At 39.1% G+C, this 22,074-nt stretch overlaps 1 protein-coding gene and 1 pseudogene across 1 annotated transcript in view; both read left to right on the top strand.

The window, feature by feature from the left end:
• LOC107581769 (voltage-dependent T-type calcium channel subunit alpha-1H-like) overlaps nucleotides 1-10,806 on the top strand; it is a 60,841-nt gene extending 50,035 nt beyond the window's left edge. Inside the window, exons 25-32 of the mRNA XM_016267419.1 lie at nucleotides 4,423-4,556; nucleotides 4,648-4,718; nucleotides 5,492-5,570; nucleotides 6,150-6,271; nucleotides 6,371-6,676; nucleotides 7,346-7,514; nucleotides 7,614-7,768; nucleotides 7,856-10,806. Of these exons, the coding sequence (XP_016122905.1) occupies nucleotides 4,423-4,556; nucleotides 4,648-4,718; nucleotides 5,492-5,570; nucleotides 6,150-6,271; nucleotides 6,371-6,676; nucleotides 7,346-7,514; nucleotides 7,614-7,768; nucleotides 7,856-8,845 (2,026 nt within the window). The 3' untranslated portion in view covers nucleotides 8,846-10,806. The remainder of the gene's footprint in view (nucleotides 1-4,422; nucleotides 4,557-4,647; nucleotides 4,719-5,491; nucleotides 5,571-6,149; nucleotides 6,272-6,370; nucleotides 6,677-7,345; nucleotides 7,515-7,613; nucleotides 7,769-7,855) is intronic.
• A 1,785-nt stretch (nucleotides 10,807-12,591) lies between these two features.
• On the top strand, nucleotides 12,592-20,665 carry LOC107581732 (coiled-coil domain-containing protein 97-like; annotated as a pseudogene).
• The last annotated feature ends 1,409 nt before the right edge of the window (nucleotides 20,666-22,074 follow it).

Below are 22,074 nucleotides of genomic sequence, written 5' to 3'. Positions count from 1 at the left end.
CTGTAATTCTGCCACAGAGATGCACTAAAAACGGAGAAGACTTGGACTATGCGCATAAACCTTGCGCGCGGTATACAAACGAACATGGAACAATACATGTATTAATCGGTGTTATACCACGGGGCCGTTGAATGCTTGAATCTGATTGGCTGATGAACGTTCTGAGGCGTGCAATTATTTTCAGGGAAACGCACGGCGAACGTAGTTCCAGGCAGCTCTCTTGACCGCATTACAGTTCCATATCACTTCGCATAGTTAACTGTAATAACGGAGATTAGCATACAGTAGCTATACAGCACACAGGAATTACTGCAATCACACGGGCTCGCACACGCACACTACGGTCACGCAGTTTGTGCAAAAAGGTGTTGTCAGCGCTGCCCTGAAGATTTGATCAGTTAGCCTTCAGATATACTGTAGCAACTTAAAGGCTACACATGACATTTCTCACTAGCGAGGTAATAACAGCGCGGTTTAGAGACGCTGCTGCAGAACACTGTTGAGGGACGCACAGAGGTAGCCTAATTCACACAAGCTCTCTCTCTCTCTCTTTCTCTGTGTGTCTCTGTCTCTCTCGCTCTCTTTCTAATAACTTCATTAATAACTGCATTAGAATGCTATCAACGGCTCAAGCCTCCATTACAGCTTTAAAATTACGTTTTGGAACCAGCAAAAGAGGCGTTGGATGAGATGCGGAAGAAGTAATCCTACTCACAATAGAGATTTAAGTACAAAAACCGGACGAATCCCTTTAAATATCTCATCTGATCGATGTCTTGAGGTGTGGTAACTGTAGTATAATCGGAATAATTGACTCCGGGCCGGTGCATTATTACAAAAATAATGCACACCCGAGGCGTTGTGGCCGCATCACCACCTCGGGTGTCAATTATTCCTTACATATTGAATTTGATTTGATTTTTATGTTTTTAGTTATCAGTTTAATTTTAATTGAAGTTTTTGTTTATAAATATATATATAAACAAAAACTTGAGGATGGATAATTAAGACAAACTTGATGAATCTGTGATATCTTCTTCAGGGCGAAAAAGGAAAATAAAAGCTTAAACGTTTTCAAACGTTACAATGGTGAGGGAAAAGCTCTGTGTGTTGCGTGTAATCACATCCATACCGTTTATGATCACAAAAACAACAACGTTTGTCAGGCATCTACATTGTCAGCTGAGGAGATTACAAAGATTAAACAAGTGTTTTTTTTAACTCTAAAACATGAAATGTGAAGTTACTTTGAAAAGACGTGCTAGCTGAGAGGAGTTTCGTCAAAACTGACTAAAAGTGATCGAGGATGGATAATTTCGACGAACTTGATGAACCTGTGATATCTTCTTCAGGGCGAAAAAGGAAAATAAAAGCTTAAACGTTTTCAAACGTTACAATGGTGAGGGAAAAGCTCAGTTTATAATCACATCCATACAGTTCATGATTACAACACCAACAACGTTTGTCAGGCATCTACATTGTCATCTGAGGAGATTATAAAGATTAAACAAGTGTTTTTTTTAACTCTAAAACATGAAATGTGAAGTTATCTGCTTTTGCTATAAAACAAACTTTTAATATGTGTAAAAAAAATAAATAAATAAATAAAATAAAAAAAGTACTTTCAATGAACTTTAATTTTGTAAATTACCTGTATTTGTTTAAGTTATTATTACTTAATCAAAACAACCCAACTGCAGTTTGATTGATATTACTTGGAATGCGCAGTTAAAAAACGTGATTTCTGAAATAAAAATAAAAATGGAGTTATCGGTTTTTGCAAATGAGCTCTTCATATATTGCACTGAATACATTTCTGGAAATAAAATCCATTTTATACTGATATTATGAAATTATGTGCTAAAATTATTATATATTTACTTACAAAACAATTATGGATTCAAGCTTTATTCATAAGTGTTTATTAGTGTGCACAATGGTATTATTACACTTGCTATATACATTACATTCTCATTATCAATTTAATCCTGATACTAAAGTCTAAGAAGGTCTATGGGGAGTCTTGTCGGTCCCCAACCCCTCAGTGACCTTGTCCCTTATCTCATGCTCTCTTTGTGCATTGGATATACGTGTATTCTTAGATATCTGTAGTCATGCAGTAATTTCCAAGTCCTCAACCCAATAAAGTTAAAGACCCCATCAGCTTTGTGTACAGCATAATATATTTTATCTTCATTCAGATATGGTGTGCACTGATCGAATATTCAAGCCAACAAAGACATGAGATCAAAGCGTGACCGACTCTCACTTAGATCAGACAGAAAAAATAATTCACAATAATTAATGAAGAACTACAATCAAAATATGTATTCTTAAGGGATAAAAGAGGGTGGGAGAGATTAAAAGGAGGATTATGTAAATCACTCTTATGCTTCAGACTTTTGTTCTTTTGGCAATGTTATAAATATAACTGAAATGAACAAAACACTGTCCTAATCAGAAGCGCTGCAACACACCATAAAAGGTATCTTTTCCATGTTAATCAAGAGTTTTTGTCCTAACCAGCCTTGAAGGTGATATGCGACGAGTGACAGTAGATTCTATTTTAGAAATGGTTACTATTTTTATTTGCGACATTGTGGCTAGAACAACATACACACTATGACAATGAGGATCTGAGGTACTGATTATGTGCTTTATTTAAAGGGGTCATATGATGCAATTTCAAGTTTTCCTTTCTCTTTGGAGTGTTACAAGCTGATTGTGCATAGATAAGATCCCTGAAGTTGCAAAGACTAAAGTCTCAAAACCAAAGAGATATTCTTTATCAAAGTTAAGACTCTGCCACGCCCCCCTAAAACGGCTCGTTCTAACACGCCCCCACATATCTACCTCACTATGTGGAAATATTAGCATAATGCGGCCCAAATGTGCATGCAAAGAAAGAAGGCGTGGTTTCAGTAACCGCAGTTAGTGTTGAAGCAGCATGTCAGGGAGACGCTGTGTGTTTCTAGGCGAAAGCAAAAGCACTTTATTTGGCCTTCCGAAAGTAGATGCATTTAGGAATCTTTAAGATCACTTACAACAGAACAGCAATGCATTTTATGGACGACCGTTTCGTGAACCTAGATGAGGAGGTCATTCTGACTTTGCTATGACAATCTGGCTCTTCTGAATCAGCTACTGTTTTGTTATTAGTTTGAGTATTTGCTATTGACTGTTCAAATGCGGAGTTTTGCGCATCGTGTGTGTGTGTGTGTGTGCAGATATAGACAGAGAGAGAGAGAGAGAGCGGTGTGTGTGTGTGTGAGCGAGAGAGAGCGAGACACATCACAGTGGAGTCAGCTGTCTTAACCGTGGCTTGTGTACTGCAAACACATATTCATCACTGTGTCTGTCACGAGACTCTGTTGCCCTTTCGGGCTCTGTCTTTACATTTATTTTGAAAGATGAAGCTCGCGATTATGGTAAGGGTCGTTACATTTCCGACGAGTGCTTGCGGTGTTCGGCCAATCACAATGCACTGGGTCAGCTGGCCAATCAGAGCAGACTGCGCTTGTCGGAAGGAGGGACTTTGTAGAAAACGAAGCGTTTGAGAGAGGCGGGGCATAGAGGACCTCCAATAATGTACAGTATTTGAAAAATAATGTGTTTTTGAACATTAAAGCATGTCAACATATTCTGTTACACCAAATAATGATCTTTAAAAAAAGCATCATATGACCCTTTTAATGTTAAAAGGGTCTAATTATGAGATCGAACACCATTTTGTGTGACCTTTATTACCATACTGAAAGCGAGAGTGGATAATTTACCTCAGATCTTAAAAAATGAATTAAAAGAAATAAACTTCCACACCAAAGATGGTATCAGTCACTCATTTGTTAAAAGTGCAGTGTGCTTGCAGAGAGAGCCCGCTCATGTGCTCTTCTGATTGGCTGTGATTGATTGTTGATTGATTTTGTTGCATCCCGTAGCTAGGATGAGTCTGGTGTGGACAGACAAATTGCTTGTTGCTTGAATCTTATTGCAGTGTGTTTGGTTCGGACGTAATCATGCATTTTAATCCTTAAATATATTATGTATATTATCACAGGGCAACTTCACTATCCTCAGTAACACATTGTAAAACACTTTTGTAATTAAGTGTGATTAAGTCATGTTTTAATATGTGGCGTCTGATGTCATATCATGCGTAGGGAACGAGATTAATCATTTGTTTCAGTTAAATGAAACATGCTAAATTAAAAGGAGTCATGATCCCTGTTGCTTATCATTAATCCCACAATAGCACATGTACAGGTGCAGTCAACAGTATGTTGTTCTATTTTCACTATTTGCTCATAAATCTGTGTACGGTTTGTTTGCTCAGCTTGCCTAATGCTCAAAAACCGATTAGCTAAACGATGCTCGCTGCTGGATGCTGTATTTTAACGGTATGATGTTGTAATGTGCTGGCAGATGGAACCAGCTGGATCTAGCCATAGTCCTGCTCTCTATCATGGGCATCACCCTGGAGGAGATCAAGATGAGCGCAGCACTGCCAATCAACCCCACTATCATCCGCATTATGAGGGTGCTGAGAATAGCCAGAGGTCCTTTAATTTTAGCTAGTTAACAAAAAAGTTATTTGCATGTTCTATTACAAATAGATTTGTGGGATTTGATTTGTGCCTTTGCCCGCAGTACTGAAGCTTTTGAAGATGGCTACAGGCATGAGAGCCCTGCTAGACACAGTTATGCAAGCTTTGCCACAGGTAACTAATGTTGTGTGTTTTTACATTAATTCATTCATGTATTTATTTAATAATAAATATATATTTTTATAAAAAAATATTTATATTCTTTATGATATTGTATTTATATTTGTTATATTACATTTATGTTTATACATAACTTGTTAAAAATAATTAATTTTGTTGTATATTATTTAACATGGCCAAATACATTAGGTTGCACAAATGTACTTTTACACACATTTAATTTTATGCTCCAATTCTTGCTATTAAGTAACTCTTAACTATGACTTTTGCCTCAATACACTCCTAAATACTGCCTATTTTAAGTTAGTAAGGCAGTTCTTAAGTTTACGTATTGAGCAAGATTTAGGGATGTAGAATATGGTCATGCAGAATATGTGTTTTATAAATACTAATAAACAGCCAATATGCTAGTAATATGCATGCAAAAAAGCAAGTAGTTAATAGTGAGATTTGGTCCCTAAACTAAAGTGTTCTCGAGAATAATATTGTAACAGCTAAAGTAACTCTAATATATACTGTACAGTGTATTATAGACAAAACATTACCTGACAAAACATTTTTATACACACATATGCTGTGTGTGTGATTTTGCTTTAAAGAGATATAGATGTACTGCACAATTGCATTTGTTTTTTGTCTTTGTGTGGATATGTAAGACATGGGGGAGGACAGAGAAAAAGTTGGAGATAAAATATCTATAACATGATGTTACTCCCCATGATTGATTGTTTAATAACATACTGTGATAATGCGCTTCCTCTCTTTAGGTGGGAAATCTGGGCTTGCTGTTTATGCTCCTCTTCTTCATTTATGCGGCACTTGGCGTGGAGCTTTTTGGGAAACTAGGTCAGTGCTGCAATCCTGCTCAGTTCATACTGAGCTCTCCATTTCACAGTTCTAGCGGCTTTGCTGTACCTTAGCTGCCACTCTCATTTTTGGATTAGAAATGCTTAAATTTGGTCCCCAAAGGCATGCTTCAGTTCTCTTACAGTATTAGAGCTCTCCTTAGAATACGGTGCTGTCATAATGGGAGAAGAACCTAAATTAGCTCTGTTGATCTTTGGAGCTTGTTTCTGCAATGGCAGCGTTTTTGTAAGATAGCCTCTAGGCTCAAATAGACATTTCTATGCTACTTATATCCCTGCGAGAGGCCTCTGGAACACGAATGACAGGATTATGCTTTCTCTTAAAGGGCAAGCACTCTAATTACTTTCATTAGCCTTCAACTTTAAAATCAATCCTAATTATTGTGTCAGACGTGTCTGGGGGTAACAGCTCATTTGCTTCTTTAATGGTAATACAGGGGACTCTGTCAGGTTATCTCCACTTTTAGCAACACATTCAGTGATAGTCTAGCTATGCTTTTTGTGTATAATAAAGAATTTGACTGTCATCAAACTATTATTTACCTATGTTTTCATCTAGAATGCAATGACAACAACCCATGCGAAGGATTAAGCAGACATGCTACATTTGAGAACTTTGGAATGGCCTTTTTAACATTATTTAGAGTATCGACGGGGGACAACTGGAATGGCATAATGAAGGTATACGGTGCAGAAAGACTTTTCATTGGTATTTTTCTAATTGCATTGAGAGTGTTTTATAGGTGCAGTTTTATTCATGAACGTGTCACATATTTGCAGGACACTCTGCGAGAGTGCCTTCCAAATGAAAGTAACTGCTTCAGCTATCTGCCCCTGGTTTCCCCCATCTACTTCGTCACCTTTGTGCTAATCGCTCAGTTTGTGCTGGTTAACGTGGTGGTGGCCGTACTGATGAAACACCTGGAGGAGAGCAATAAGGAGGCTAAAGAAGATGCAGAAATGGATGCTGAGATTGAGATGGAGATGGAAATGGCTCGGCGTCTCAGCAACATCTCAGCAGGGAGCTCTTCAGGGCCGGAAGGAAGGGCAACTTATGTAGGACCACACCCGCAGAAGCATAGACAGGTATACATGCCACGGTTTGCCCCAAATGACGCAGAATTCATTAATAAACAGTGTCGAAAAGAAAGAATGTTTTTAGTTAAACCATGCATTTATGGTTTCATGGTATTTAAGTATAATGAAGGGTTTTCAAACTGGGATCTGGGGAACTCCAGGGGGCTGCAACAGAGTACTAAGGTATATAATACTTAATATTTTTCTTTATACATTAAAATATATACCTGCCTTTATATTTTAGTTCTTTCATTGGGGGATCATTATATTTGGGGGTCCTTGACAAAAAAAGTGGTATAATGAACTGGCAATAGTGTACGAAACTTTATCCCATTTGTTTTCTTAGTTTAGTTCTGCACTTACTGAGCACCATTAACTCTATAAGGAGCAGCCTGAGTTAGCTGCGGGCAACAGAATTGCATTTGTGTTTTATTGGGTGCTGAGTTGTCACAATGCAAAGAAAATATGCTGAGGGGATGTGGACAGTGAGAAGTGAGGCTCTGCGGGGAGGCCAGGAACATTTGTTACCCCTCATGGGCTGCTCTGGCAAGGAGTGTATTTGCTTTGTCAGCTGCAGCGAGCTGGTGAATGAACCTGGCAAGCTTGGCTCTAGGTGTTTATAGGTTTGTGAGTTTATGTATGAGGGCAAAAGCAAAAGAATACATTTCTCTTCCGCAGGATGAGGGGATGCAAAGAACACAGGAGAATTTGCTCTCTCCACGGAAAATGTCAGTGTCAAGGATGCACTCTTTGCCCAATGACAGCTACATGTTTCGCCCTGTGAGGCCAGCCAGTGCTCCTTATCCACTGGAAGAAGTGGAAGCCAGTCAAGGGTACCTTGAATTAGGTATAAAGAATCAGAGTACATGACTTTGTGTATTAATAATTACTGATCTCGAAAGGGGGGAAAAAACGTATGAAAAGTCTTCATTAACCTTTCCTGTAGGCTCCATCACCTCAGTCCACTCCCAGCCATGCGAAAGCCATTCCCTGCTCCAGGTCCCCGGTGTTCCTCCCCATTCCCAGTTCAACTACCTCCCCAAGATTCCCCCTCCCATGCCCTCTCCAACCCACAGCATAGGCAGGACTTTACGCAGACAGGTATACTCTCGCTCGTCCCATCCGTATTAAGTGCTTCACTGTTGTTCAGTGCTTGCAGTTCACGTTGTCCTATGTTTATTCTTTCAGAAGGCAATTAAAAATGACTCCGTCGACGTGCAAAGTTTCGACTCCAAAGACAATCCCAACAGACAGGTAGGAATAACTACAGGCAGCTTCAAGCTGCGTGTTCCTCGGATCACCGGACCCAGCATCCCTCAGGGGTCACCCTTGCTGCCCCCACGTGGACATGCCCCCAGTGTCTGCACCTTCCAGCAGCCCCATAGCCAGCACAATATCCCTTCCAGACCTCCCAGCCTGGCCAGCAGCAGCAGAAGCACCAGCCCCAGTGGCTCCATGTTTGATTCCGCCGATCCGACTGACGAGGAGGTCCGCCACATCAACAGCACAGCACGGCTGTGGGTAGGGACTCGGGCAGAAGCCCGGAGTCACTCCCTGTCTCCTTACACCACCTCAGGGATGCTGCTTCCCATCCCCGTGAAGAACTGCAGCAGTGCTGCCAACTTAAGCGTCAAAGACCCGAAGAAGTGCTTCAGCGTGGACAAGGAGGGTTTTCTGGAAAAACCCTATGGTACCGATGACCATCGCAGGCACTCGATTGAGATTTGCTCTTCAGTAGATGATGGGCTGTTTGGTCAAGAACTCAGTGAGAAGAGGCACGTTCCCATGCGTGGACAGTCGTTGTACATTCCCCGGAAGAAAAAGATGAGCCCTCCCTGTATCGCCATCGAGCCCCTGTTTGAAACGGAGGCTCCCGCTTCTCTCGCATCCATGAAAAAGCTGTCGGAGAGCAGCATGCTACTACGGAGGAGGACGCCATCTTATGACCTGGCCCTGCAGAGGGACTCTCTGGATTTGCCAGAGAACCAGCTGTCTACCCAGCCGCTCATCAAAGTAGAGCGGCACCCCTCTCACTGTGCCGAGTATCTGTCCCTGCCGCACCCCACCCCAATGGGTGGACTGGCAGGCATTCTATGTGAAAACACACAGCCGACCCCCTTTGACAGCCGGTTTGAAGAATCCACGGACTTCAGCTCTGTAAACAGGACAGCCCAATGAGGGACATCGGCTTTAGTGAAATTTTACCATCCACACTCAAGGGTGCGGCAACTAGTTGAATGGGGGATGTCGACCTCTTTCTGTAGCCAAAGTTTTCCTTGTTTCTTTTTCAGATGTAATATCATCATGAAAGTCAGCCAGGAATGGCAACTGATCCTAGCGGGGAACAGTGTTTGATCTGACTGTGTTGAACATGGGATATGCAATTTCAGGTTTCCACATGGAACTCTGGTTCTTATTTTAATCCCAGTGCTCAATCACATTGATTTGAGTTCAGGATGTGTAGTGTTGTGTAACATCTGTATCATATTTGTCAGTCTCTCCTCTCTTTGTCATGAGCATCGGTAATGTTTTCTGTAAAGACAGAGTATACAGATTAAAAGACTAATAAGAACTGTACATGTTATGTATTTTATTGACTCATGATGTGTAAATAGAGAACATTGTATTAGTGGAGAAACAAGCTCTATTCATATGCACATATTTTTTATAGAGATCTATAATGTTTTTGCACACATCAATTTGAATTGTCCTCTGTTGTCTTCTTGTGAATGTACATTTTTTAATCAAATAGCTGTGGGATCAATTCTAGTCTGTTAAGGCCTACTGATATTGAGATGATTTTTATTTTTCTATTGGGAGGACGGGGTGTGTCGTATAATATAGATCCAATGAGAACCAAACTCCAAATGATCTGTAGCCTGAGTGCAATACACTATAAATGTTTCTGTAAGTTTACCCAGTTAGGTTACTCACTTTTTAAGCAAACATAGCCAGTAACGTGCATCTCACATACACAACCCTTTACCATACTCAGGTTCATCTCAAAATGTATATTACGATTTCTGCTACACTCTACATTGTAACCAAATTTAACCAGAAAATAACCTATTTTAACATTTTGTGGCCCTTGGCTGTGGCACAAGTTGCATGTGAAGGACAGAGTAATTCAAATGTAAATGTGACCGTTTCTCCTGATGTTCAAACTTTATCACTGTCAAAGCAGAAGACTTGAGGGAGTTTATATCAGCACACGTCTGATCTATTTTTTGATCTGCTCTGCTTTGAAATGGCACCTCTGGGTTTGTGCCCTTGTGAAACAACTGTTTAATGAAAGGAATGTTTTTATTTGTTTTAGAAGTGATCAATGTGATTTATGTATAGTTAAACTAAGCCATGATGTTTTTGGCAAATCACAGGTAAATGACACCTGCAAATCCTGCTCTTTAAATTATATAAATCACACAACTACATATCCAGTGTCATTAATGTATCACCTGAGATTTAAAATAGTTGATGCAGCTTTTGTGCTAATTTACTTTTTTCCTCCATTTATGATTCTCCTCAAAAGATGGAGAGGGAAAATCAGTTGCATGTTATCGAGAGATTTAGAAATACAAACATCTGTATGTTTTTGACATTTCAATTTTCAGATATTTTCCATTTGTAGACTTATTATTTAATTGCACTGAGATGTAATTACAAGGTATTCCTCTTTGTAGAAATGAGTAAACCCACTTATTGTTGTCTAATGCAATATTTTATGATAGCCTATGTTGAGATGAGTGCAAGAGGTTTAGAAGTTTTAGCAAAAATCATGGATGATTACAATTGATAAAAGTATGTACTCTGACAACATAATCAGACATCAATTTAACATTGGACTTTGAGACAAATGTGTGCAGTGTTTCATGTATCTTACGGTACTAGATCCATGTTTTTGCAAGAGGATTGTTGAGTTTTTTTTTTTTTAATTGTTATTGAATAAATGATAGAACTGTATGGATGGAGTAGTATATAACTGCTTAAAGTGTTTTAATCACTTTGGGCACATGGACAATCTTAGCGGGGTTTTTTTTTATTTAATATGAGCTTTTGCCATTAAGCAGCCTAATGTCCTTAACCCTTCAATAAATAATCAAAGCATTTTCCTCAAGCTTTCATGATGATATCCTTCTCTCTTCTTTATGTAATGCAAAATGTCTGAAATTATAATTATTTTGGTTTTGATATGACTTGGCTGATGAAGAAGTGTTTGAAAAGCTATATACACAATTGTATTTTTTACCTTTCTACACAATCTGAGGGATATTCTCTCATCTACAGATAATCATTTTCTAGCAAAAGGAAGATGTGTAATTTGTTTTTAAATTTATATAGACAGTTCAATAGTATGTTAATATATTAAACTGTCCCTAAAAATGTTTTTTCAATCAGATGCCATTTGTCTTGTTTTTAACGAGGGGCAAACAAGCAAAGATAAGGTAAAAAAACAGAGCCAGTTCAGACCCACCAGCTTTAAAAGTGTAGCTTAAATGACACCATTCTAAACTTTCTCCATACCGAAATCTCAGATGGCTAGACAGGGATTCATCTTTTATGAATGGTTAAAATTGTGTCCAGGAGCCTGTGAACCTATGAACTATAGCATAGCTCATAAACAGCTGTTGAGATAATGTTCTCAATTGAAAGAAGTAGAGACTTGGACTCAAAAGCAGTATGATTCAACCAGTGGATATGTTCATAGTAAAGGAACTGTTAACTCACACATTTCACCTGTATGCAGACATGCATTGTCAGGATCCCAGACGTAGATGCAAATGTAGTAACTACACCATCTGGCAAAATACATCTATATAATCTTTGGGGTTTTTTTGGCAAAAGTGGCTGAGTATTCATGGACACATTACATGACATGTAAAATGGATGTAAGCAACATTTTGCAGACTGCAAATATTTCATATTAAAGTAGAGTACCCAGCTGAAATGAACATACGCAGTCTGTTGTCTTTCATACTTTAGGATATTAGTCACTACTAATAAAGGGTTTAGTCATTATTATTATTATGGTATTTATGTCTGAGGTTACTGATACATTAAGCGTGGCTGCAGAACTGAGCGCCCATGATCAGAGGCGCCATAACGGGGGAAGGTTAGGACGATTCCAAGGGCCCCACGAAGGAGAGGGGCCCGGAACGTGATGGGCCCAAGTCAACATGCTATTCAGGGGGTCAAGAAACCATAACGGCGCCCCTGCCCATGATTAAAGATTATGAATTAGGTACTTCTGGGGATCCTGCGCCAGCCGAGCAACTGCCATTTAAAATGAACGAGAACGCGAACGGTATAACGGAAAGCTGTCCAGATATTATGGACCGCTTTGTGATTCACTCACTCGATTCAAATAAGTGTGTTTTGAAGAATTTATTTACACTCTTACACTCCAGTCGTCGAAGGTAAGTAAAGTAAGGTAACAAAGTCAAGCATAACAACGGATAAAAAGTATTGAAGTCTCATGAACCTCGTCCAAAAAGCCAGAGTAAGGTGACTGAAATTCGCTGCTTACCTTACTAAAGTATTTTTAAATTATGATAAACGAATATGAGATAACCAAGTTACCACAGATTTATTATCAGCAACACTGTGGAAATTTTGGCGGCAAATATTAATGTTTTTTTTGATGCGCTATTCTCTACTTACCTGACTGGATGATAAAAAAAAAATCCTCCAAAAATCCTATATGCAGCTAATTTTAATTTTAATGATTATTCATCTGTGTCGCTGTAATAACTATTTTTGCTTCGCTTTCTGACTGGTCGAAGACAGGAGCAGTATAGCGGAGTGTTGGCGTATGTCGCCATCTACCGGACAGTGGTGAACTTTACACACGTTGGAATAAACGGAACTATCGGTTTTCATTGAAAGTGTTCCACACGGAACTAATAGTGTGCCTACACTCACTGACGGTCGGTCACGGAACGCATTAAAACGCCGTTTTTTGAATACAGGACAAGTAAAAGGACTGATGTAAAATGATTACATTGATTAAGTGGTACGAGCGTCTGTCATATATCCTATTACTACAAATGTATCCATGAATATTAAGGTGTTACTGTTGTCATACAGTAAGTTACACATTTAGTATGATTAGCGTTGGTATTTTTTGGTAGACTAAAACAACGATAGATAGACAGAAGCATCAGGGTGATATATCAACAGCGGCTAGCACTAAAACTGCCATCTGAAGTAGAAGACAGAGATGTAACGTTATCAAACCCCAGGAGGGAGAAAACATGAGCAGCTGTGGGACAAGACAGAGATGGACAGACTCCGCACATGTACAGGTGAGATGTGTTCAGCTCATTGACATCCACAAAAGGGTAGTTTATGAAAAGTACAGTTTTGCATGCTATCAGACAAATAAAGTTGCATTGCGCCAACTCAAGCTACGTGACTACTTTTGAATTCTTTACTATGTACTTAAACAAAATGCTAATTTCAAGATAGTCCCTTACTGACTATCAAAACATGAGATTACGGAGTAAAAAGAGAAGCATTTGCTTGTAAATGAGGAATTATTCTTTGAATAAAGATGGGTAAGTCATAACACACAACTAGAACATTATTTATTAAGTAAAATTAAAACTTTTCATGAAATGGAAAATTCACTTTTCTAAAATCTTGTTCTGGACCCTTTTCACAAGACTGACGCGTTTAAAGGGATAGTTCACCCAAAAATGAAAATGTGATGTTTATCTGCTTACCCCCAGGGGATCCAAGATGTAGGTGACTTTGTTTCTTCAGTAGAACACATTTGATGATTTTTAACTTTAACCGTTGCAGTCTATCAGTCTTATAATGCATGGCAATGGTAACAAAGTCTATGAGTGTAAAAAAAAAACATGCACAGACAAATCCAAATTATACCCCGCGGCTCGTGACGACACATTGATGTCTTAAGACACGTAACGATCGGTTTGTGCCAGAAACCGAACAGTATTTATATCATTTTTTACCTCCAATACACCACTACGTCCAACTGTCTTTGGGCGCGCGCACGACTTCCTGTGCGTAAGATGTGTACGCGCTCTGGCGTAGTTTACGTTAATGGGTGTTGTCGCGGGAGGAGCAAACGACAGACACCATTTATTAACAGAAAATAAACAAAGTGTCCAGAAAAAAGGGAATCAAGTGTCCAAAATAAACAGGGGATCTGGTGTCCTCGTCGTGCTGCGGGGTTCGTGAAGGGAAGGGCAGTGGTCAGGAAGGAAGGGTCCAGGTAAGGGGCGGAGTCCGGCGGCCGCGCGCGCTCCCCTCTCTGGTCCGGGGCGCGAGGAGCGGCGGCTTCTATCAGCAGCTTCGTCCTTCTCTCTGCTCACGGCACGCTTGAAGGGACTAGACGGCCCAGCAACCATAACTTCAGGCGAGCAGGCTCAGAAGTCAGTTTGAACAATCCGGATAAGCGCAAGTAAGTACCATTTTGATTAGCCGTCGTACCTACAATGACTGTGCACTGTGTAAACAATGAGTGACGTATACACGCGAGAGATCACTTCCGGAGCTTGCGTAAACTACGCCAGAGCGTGTACACACCTTACGCACAGGAAGTCATGCGCGCGCCCAAAGACAGTTGGACATAGTGGTGAATCAGAGGTAAAAAATGATATAAATACTGTTCGGTTTCTGGCACAAACCGATCGTTTCGTGTCTTAGGACATCAATGTGTCGTCACGAGCCGCGGGGTATAATTTGGATTTGTCTGTGCATGTTTTTTTTACACTCATAGACTTTGTTACCATTGCCATGCATTATAAGACTGATAGACTGCAACAGCTGGACTTAAAAAATCATCAAATGTGTTCTACTGAAGAAACAAAGTCACCTACATCTTGGATCCCCTGGGGGTAAGCAGATAAACATCAAATTTTCATTTTTGGGTGAACTATCCCTTTAACGGTCATCAGCATCGTAAATCCTCGAAAGTTTTTCATATTTGTATTTTTTAAAAAATGTATGTACATTTATTACACTATTCTTTGTATTATATCACCTTTGCATCAAATTACAAAAAAAACAGTTAAGGCTCATGCGAGGGTGTTTCTAATGCAGCGTCTATGGGAGGGATGGTAAATTTGACATCGTTCTCTCTTCTGACAGCCGTTATCAGTCTCAATTTTTTTCCTTTTAATGAAATTCATAAAAACACTATCGCATTTTTTTTGTTTTGCTATTTGAGCAAATGGGAATTAAAAATATATATTTGTGGTACTCTTCCATTCACTGCTATTCAAGTTAGCCAAACTATGACGACTTCCGCTGCTGAGAAACCCGGAAATGTGAAAAAGGTCCATTGATCTTACTGTGACAATTCATCTACTACTGTATGCATGTGTGGATTTGTTTTAGTCCATATGTCTCAACCTGTCATTGAAATTACAGACTTTTCTCTGGTGATGAATGAAGGCTTTTCCAATCATTCAGTCTGCTTAAAATCCACCTATACGATAATATCTAGTCATTTTGTACAATTACCAAATGATACTAACCTCTTGAATCTCTGTTGACACTGCTCTCTAAAGCAGAAGACAGCAATGTGGGGCGAAATCCAGCCATGCCCTACACCTAACCCATCTGACAACTGCAATGAACCTGCTGCTCAAGACAGATGTCCTGCTGCTGAGACCGAAGTCAAGGAGGCCCACAACACAACAAGCAGCTCTCCAAATCAAAAGGTGCTTGAGCTGTGCTCATGCAATATAATTCTATACATGAGTCTAACCATGTGGCTCTTGCTTGTTTTCCTCAGGAGCAGCCATCCAGCTGTCTCGGCTCAGTGATCGCGGCTATAGCAGCCAGTGGGAGTCCAGTGAAAAGCCAGCAGCTGGGAGAGCCAGATTTAACTCTGCAGGAGAAGAATGAGGTTTTAATGGATCAGTACAAATCCAAGTCCTCGGTATTTCTGGAGCGCTATCAGGCCCATCTGAAGCCAGGGCACAGAGAGGCTTTCTCACACCTGAGCAGTGACTGCAGATTCAGAGATGGGCATCCAGCACAGCCGACTGGAAACGGGTCCGTAACCATCGTTATGCAGCTCTCCGTGCTCTTCAGAAGGGTAAGAAAGAAATTAAGAGTATTTTACACCTCAAAAGGAATAACAATCAGTTTCATTACCATTAAATTTTTTTTTTAAACGAGACCACCTTAATGACGTATGCAACCGACAAATGTGACCGCCGGAGGACACTGCCTCTGAAATGAGACGCAGCTTGTTTGAAGTCTCCTCCAGAAAGTTACAAAATGACACTGCCTGTTAAAATACTTCATTTTGGCCAAATTCTAACGCCGCATCGCTCACAGAGAAGGCAGTCTCAAAATGCATTTCAGCAAGAAAAAAAATTCAAGATGGCGCGGATGAACCTGGAGAATTGTTCATTTATTAAAGTCATATATTTCATTCAGTAAAAAAAAAGAATTGGTAAAAATAATGTAATATAAATTATACCCTACTGTTCAAAAGTTTGGAGTAAGATTTTTTTTATGTTGTTGAAAGAAGTCTCTTATGCTCACAAAGGCTGCATTTATTTGATGAAAAATATTAGAAAAACAGTAATATTGTGAAATATTATTTTTAAATAAATGTTCTGTATTTGAATGTTTTAAAATGTAATTTGTTTCTGTGATGCAAAGCTGAATTATCAGCATCATTACTCCAGTCTTCAGTGTCACATGATCCTTCAGAAATCATTCTAATATGCTGCTCAAGAAACATTTCTGATTATTATCAGTTGAAAACAGTTGTGCTGCTTAATATTTTTGTGTGAACATGATACATTTTGTTCAGGATTCTTTGATGAATAGAAACATCTAATATCTAACATTATAAATGTCTTTACTCTCACTTTTGATATGTGACCATGGACCACAAAACCAGTCTTAAGGGTCAATTTATCGAAATTGAGATTCATACGTACATCTGAAAGCTGAATAAATAAGCTTTCCATTGATGTATGGATTGTTAGGATAGGACAATATTTGGTCGAGATACAGCTATTTGGAATCTGAGGGTGCAAAAAAAAATCAACATATCGAGAAAAGCGCCTTTAAAGTTGTCCAAATTAAGTTCTTAGCAATGCATATTACTAATCAAAAATTAAGTTTTGATATATCTACAGTAGGAAATTTACAAAATATCTTCATGGAACATGATCTTTACTTAATATCCTAATGAGTTTTGGCATAAAAGAAAAATTGACCATTTTGACCCATACAATGTTTTGTTGGCTATTGCTACAAATATACCCCAGCGACTTAAAGGTCCCATATTGTCAAAACTGAAATTTCCTGGCTTTTTTCACGATTACTGAGGTCTAGGGGCTATTTAACTACCATATAAGTTTCAAAACAGTCAGTCCACAGTCAAATTCACACAGCCTGCTTAAAGTTCTAGCTATTTTTCACGAACCGTTGTGACTTCCGTAAAAAGTTGACGTCAGAACTACACAGTCACCGCCTTCAGTCACCACCCCAAGCACTGCCCAGTCCCACTCTCCTTTTGCCAAACCCCCAGACAACATCGCGTCCATGCTTTTGCTGAGCAAGGACAACACGGAAACATGTCGAAAAGGTTTACTTTAACCATGAAACCAGATCGGCCGACCTGTAACGTTACACTCTCACTCAAAGGATGGACGATTGTTACTATGAGGTACTATGAGGTGGATCACATCTAACGTGTATAGTAAAGACAAACTCACCGTGTCTATCTAGTCATGATGATGTATATATATTTCAATTTCAGCAGGCAACTATTTTTACAGCTACACTATTGTTCCAGCCACAATTAATCACAACAATGTATATACAATTACAAATGATTATATATAAATTGTCAGTTTGTTGTTTTACACACATGCACGCTGACATTATTTCATACATGACATAGTCTGAGATGCAAGAAACACAGACATATGGCAAGAAATCTGTAGACGCGCCCATAACAAACAAAATGACGCAGTTATTGCATGCTATAGTCAGAATGTGTGATCCTGTTGTGGATGCGCTCTTCCCATAACAACGCGCTGAAACACGGCAACTAAACCCAAAGAATTCCCAACGTTTTATTATAATAATGTTCTCATTAGAATTTTATATACACGACATTCCCAATCATAGTTATTATTGTTGTGCACTGCTGTTTGAGCTGCGTGTGCTGAGCTAAAGATGATCACCGGTAAACTGAAGCGCTCTTTTAACTTAACCAAACGCATTCTATATGAGATAAATCAGATATACATCAAATAAACACAATATTACAACGTACAATTGCACAAAAGGCTGCAAACGAACAGCGCGCATCTGAAGTGTCTCTGAAGGAAATAATGCATTATTTATCGGCTTTAAGATATCGGCCAAATTTTCTTATCAGGCCGATACCGATAACAGAAAAAAATTAGCATTTATCGGCCGATACCGATATGGTGGCCGATATATCGTGCATCCCTAAACAAAAGACAATACTTTATTGAACCTTTTCTGATAAGAAATGTGCACTGCAAACGTGAGAATTTTTGACGATCGTTTCTGTCCAGTCTGCTCGTTTTATCGCATTTAACCACAGCTGTCGTCGGTTTTTTGTCTGGCAGTGGCAGCAGATATGCGATTACATTTCAAACTACGTCGATTCTGGCACCCAACATCACAAGATGATATTTTAAGCTGAATCTGCTGAATGGGCCGCCTCCAGTTTCTTCTTTGTTTTGCTGCCTCCAGCTAGCGCTGTGACGTCGCTGACCCTAGTTACCTGTGGTTGGCCTGGCAGTGTGTCACTCAGAAAACAACAGGCTAATCAGAAGAGAGGCTCATGAATTTTAATTAGACAGACCAAAATCGAGATGTTCTCAGCAGAGCTCCTGAGAAAGGAGCTGTAAAAATATATTGAGATATATTCTTAAGGACATCAAAACCTCAAATAAAACTCCAGAAAGGTGTACAATATGGGACCTTTAAGACTGGTTTTGTGGTCCAGGGTCACATATATTGTACTGTATCCTTGTTAAATAAAATGATTAATAAAACCAAAAAAAGCAAGGCAAGAAAATCTATAAAATAACTCCTCTGCCACTTGCAAGAATAGCACTGATACTTTTATCTTATTCAGCCACTTTATCTCTCGGCAGAGGGCCAGTACTTCAGCGAGGAGCAGATTCGTGTGCGAGATCCGCTGCTAAAAGGAGATCCTGCAGAGCTCAGAGGAGGCCATGAGGAGTGGCCCGGGGGGACTCGCTGACCTGCTTATCAACTCCTACCAGGAGAGACTGATCCAGAGCTGCCTGGAGGAGGAGCAGGAGCGAGAGCAGTGTGCAGCGGAGGAGTCTGAGGAGGAAGGTGCGAGATCCCACTGACTGACTCATGACAGATTCCATTTAATTTCTTTATGGATGAATGTGTTTGTGTGTTTTAGAAAGTGATGAGCCCAGACAGGTAGAGTGGGAGCCGAATGCAGAAGAGAAAGCCATGCTGAGAGAAGAGTTCCTCAGTCAAATGCATCAGCGCTTCCTGGATGGCAAAGATGACTTCAACTACAGGTCCAATCATAGTGCTTGCTCATATACTGTAGGTCTCAACGTTTGAATCTAAAATATGAATGTTGCATTACCAGCATGTATTTCTCTTCAAATCAGTTGTTGCTATTTATTGAACTATACTGTAGAGAGCTAATTGCCCATATTTTATTTCTTACATAACCTTGTATCTTAATCTTAAAGGGGTCATATGATGCGATTTCAATTTTTTTCTTTCTCTTTGGAGTGTTACAAGCTCTTGGTGCACAAAGAAGATCTGTAAAGTTGCAAAGACTAAAGTCTCAAATCCAAAGAGATATTCTTTATAAAAGTTAAGAGTCAGCCACGCCTACCTAAAACGGCTTGTTCTAACACGCCCCACACATATCTACGTCAAGATGTGGAAAGATTTGCATAACGCCGCCCAAATGTTCACGCAAAGAAAGAAGGTGTAACTTTTATTCTCGCTGTAGTATTGTTGCCGCCACCATGTCGTGAAGGCACTGTGTGCTTCATTGTGAAAGCGAAACTACTTTGTTTGGTCTTCCAAAAGAGGACACGACTAGAAATCAGTGGTTAAGTTGTATTTACAACACTGTTCCAGAACACTTCAACCCAAATATTCAGATGTGTGCTGCACATTTTATGGAGGACTGTTTACTGACCCTGGTAGAGTAGACTACAATGCCGGCTGTTCTGACTCACAGACTGTAAGTACGTTTTTATATATAAAGAATTTGCCACTGACGATTCAAACGCGAGTTTTGAGCAGTGTAGAGTAGGGCTTGTTGTTTGTAATTTCTCCGATCACAAATGCAGATGTCAGACAGTATAAGTCATTATAATCAGTAATTATGTCCCCATTGGATGCAACAAATGCCTCGTTTGTAATGGGTTTTCATGTTTTTGTCTCGTCGCTCCGGCCGGGACACGCCATCACAGTATGGTAGGGGCGCAACATGCTTAAAGAATTCAGCCTATCACAACACACTGAATAGCTGGCCAGTCAGAGCACACCTCGCTTTTCAGACCGATGAGCTTTGTAAAAATCAACGCATTTCAGAAAGGCGGGGCATAGAGGAGAAACAATAATGTACATTGTGGAAAATAGTGTTTTTTGAACCTTAAACCACATAAACACATTTCATTATACCAAATACTGTTCTTTTTAGCAGCATCATGTGACCCCTTTAATATATCTTAATTGCAGTAACAATAACTGATATTTTCATTGCAGTGAAGTGGATGAGAATTCAGATTGATAACCTGGATATTGTAAGCCATGATGCAGAGGAGCGCTACTTTGATGAAGATGATGAAGAGGATATGATGCAATAGCTCTTAATGTATAGAATGTTCTCTCAGAATTTAGATTTTTGTACATTCTTAATCATATTTCTACTACTTGATATTTGTTTGTGTAGGTTAAATGTGATTATCAGCACTTTGTTGTCTTCAATAAAAGAGTACTAGTTTTCAAGATGATGTTGTGGTCATGTTTAAAGAATTCTCCTTTGAAAAAACAAAACAAAAAAAACGATCGAGTCTTTCAGGTCTGACCTTAGAAGACTTGTTTTCATTTTAAAAGGCTTTTGCCGTTTAGCATATTTTAAGTTCACAGAATCAGTTTTTCATAATGGTTAATAAAACAAATGGGCATGACAGCAGTGTTCCAGACTCACTTTTTTACGTTCATCTGTATAACTATGCATGCAGTCTTTAGTAATCCTAATTATCAATCCCATATTAACTGAAAGACTGCATGGACTATTTGCACCATTAATAATACTGAATGATATACTACAGCAAGTATGATATCAAGACTATTTGCATTTTCTTTCCACCAAATTCAAGTCAGCAACTGAACTTAGTATAATCATTTCATAGACATTGCTAAAAAAAATTTAGAATCCGTTCTAGTTAAATCTCATAAGTTGAAATTGGTTTACTTTGATGCATTAAATTAATGGAAAAATTTAGGTTGTCAACCATCTATCAGTATATATGGTTGTGGTTTTATTTTGTTTTTTATAACCATGTCTTACAAGATATATTGAAGTATATTCACAGGCTGTAAATACCAGGAAATGTGGCATTTAAATAATTTGAGCACAGACCACACTGAAAATTCAAAATGTGGAGTAAATACTTTATTAACATTCAAGATTTCATTAGCATTGCTATATCTCAAATTAAAATTCTACACAAGAAAAATACAAATTAAATACCTGTTCATAGGATAGGATGGAAAGTAAAGGTTATGTAAGGCAAATATACAAACAAAAATTAAACTACAATTAGTGAGGTCCCTTTGACATATAACCAATAAAACAAAGAACAGAAAATGCAGGGAGAAAATGTGACAATGCGTCAATACCAAGCAAAGTATTTATGTGCAGTTTTCTTTGTAATTACAACGTAAATAGAGCCTTTCACTTTAAAAGTCCTACTTTACTCCTAAAAGCATATTGACTAACATCTGCATTATTATAGGTGTTGGGGGGGGGGGGGGGGGGGGGGGGGGGGGGGCAAACACTTCATACAGAAAGAATATACCTTCATAAATGAGCAGGGCACTTCATATTTTTTTTTCCCATAATTAAGCTTGAGTAGTTATTTTCTGTTGTGCAGTTGGTCGCCCCAAAATACCCTTCGAGATTTGTAGGAAATGTAGGAATTTAGAGGAGAGGTGACATGACAAAACAGGAATGTTAAAAGACAAACGAAGAAGAAAAACTTCACGGGTTCAGTGCAAGTAGCCCCCTACCTGCATACAGACATTGTGCAACATCTCGGCTGTTTTATTGCCTGATCCCTTTAAAAGTCACCCCTCAAATGTACCATTTTATGGCCCCTCAAAGGAACCAACGGTTGTCAGAGAAAGAAAAA

This window comes from Sinocyclocheilus grahami, unplaced genomic scaffold (assembly GCF_001515645.1).
Source record: "Sinocyclocheilus grahami isolate Dianchi unplaced genomic scaffold, SAMN03320097.WGS_v1.1 scaffold37.1, whole genome shotgun sequence".
NCBI lineage: Eukaryota > Metazoa > Chordata > Actinopteri > Cypriniformes > Cyprinidae > Sinocyclocheilus > Sinocyclocheilus grahami.
This window is presented reverse-complemented; position numbering and strand designations above follow the sequence as displayed.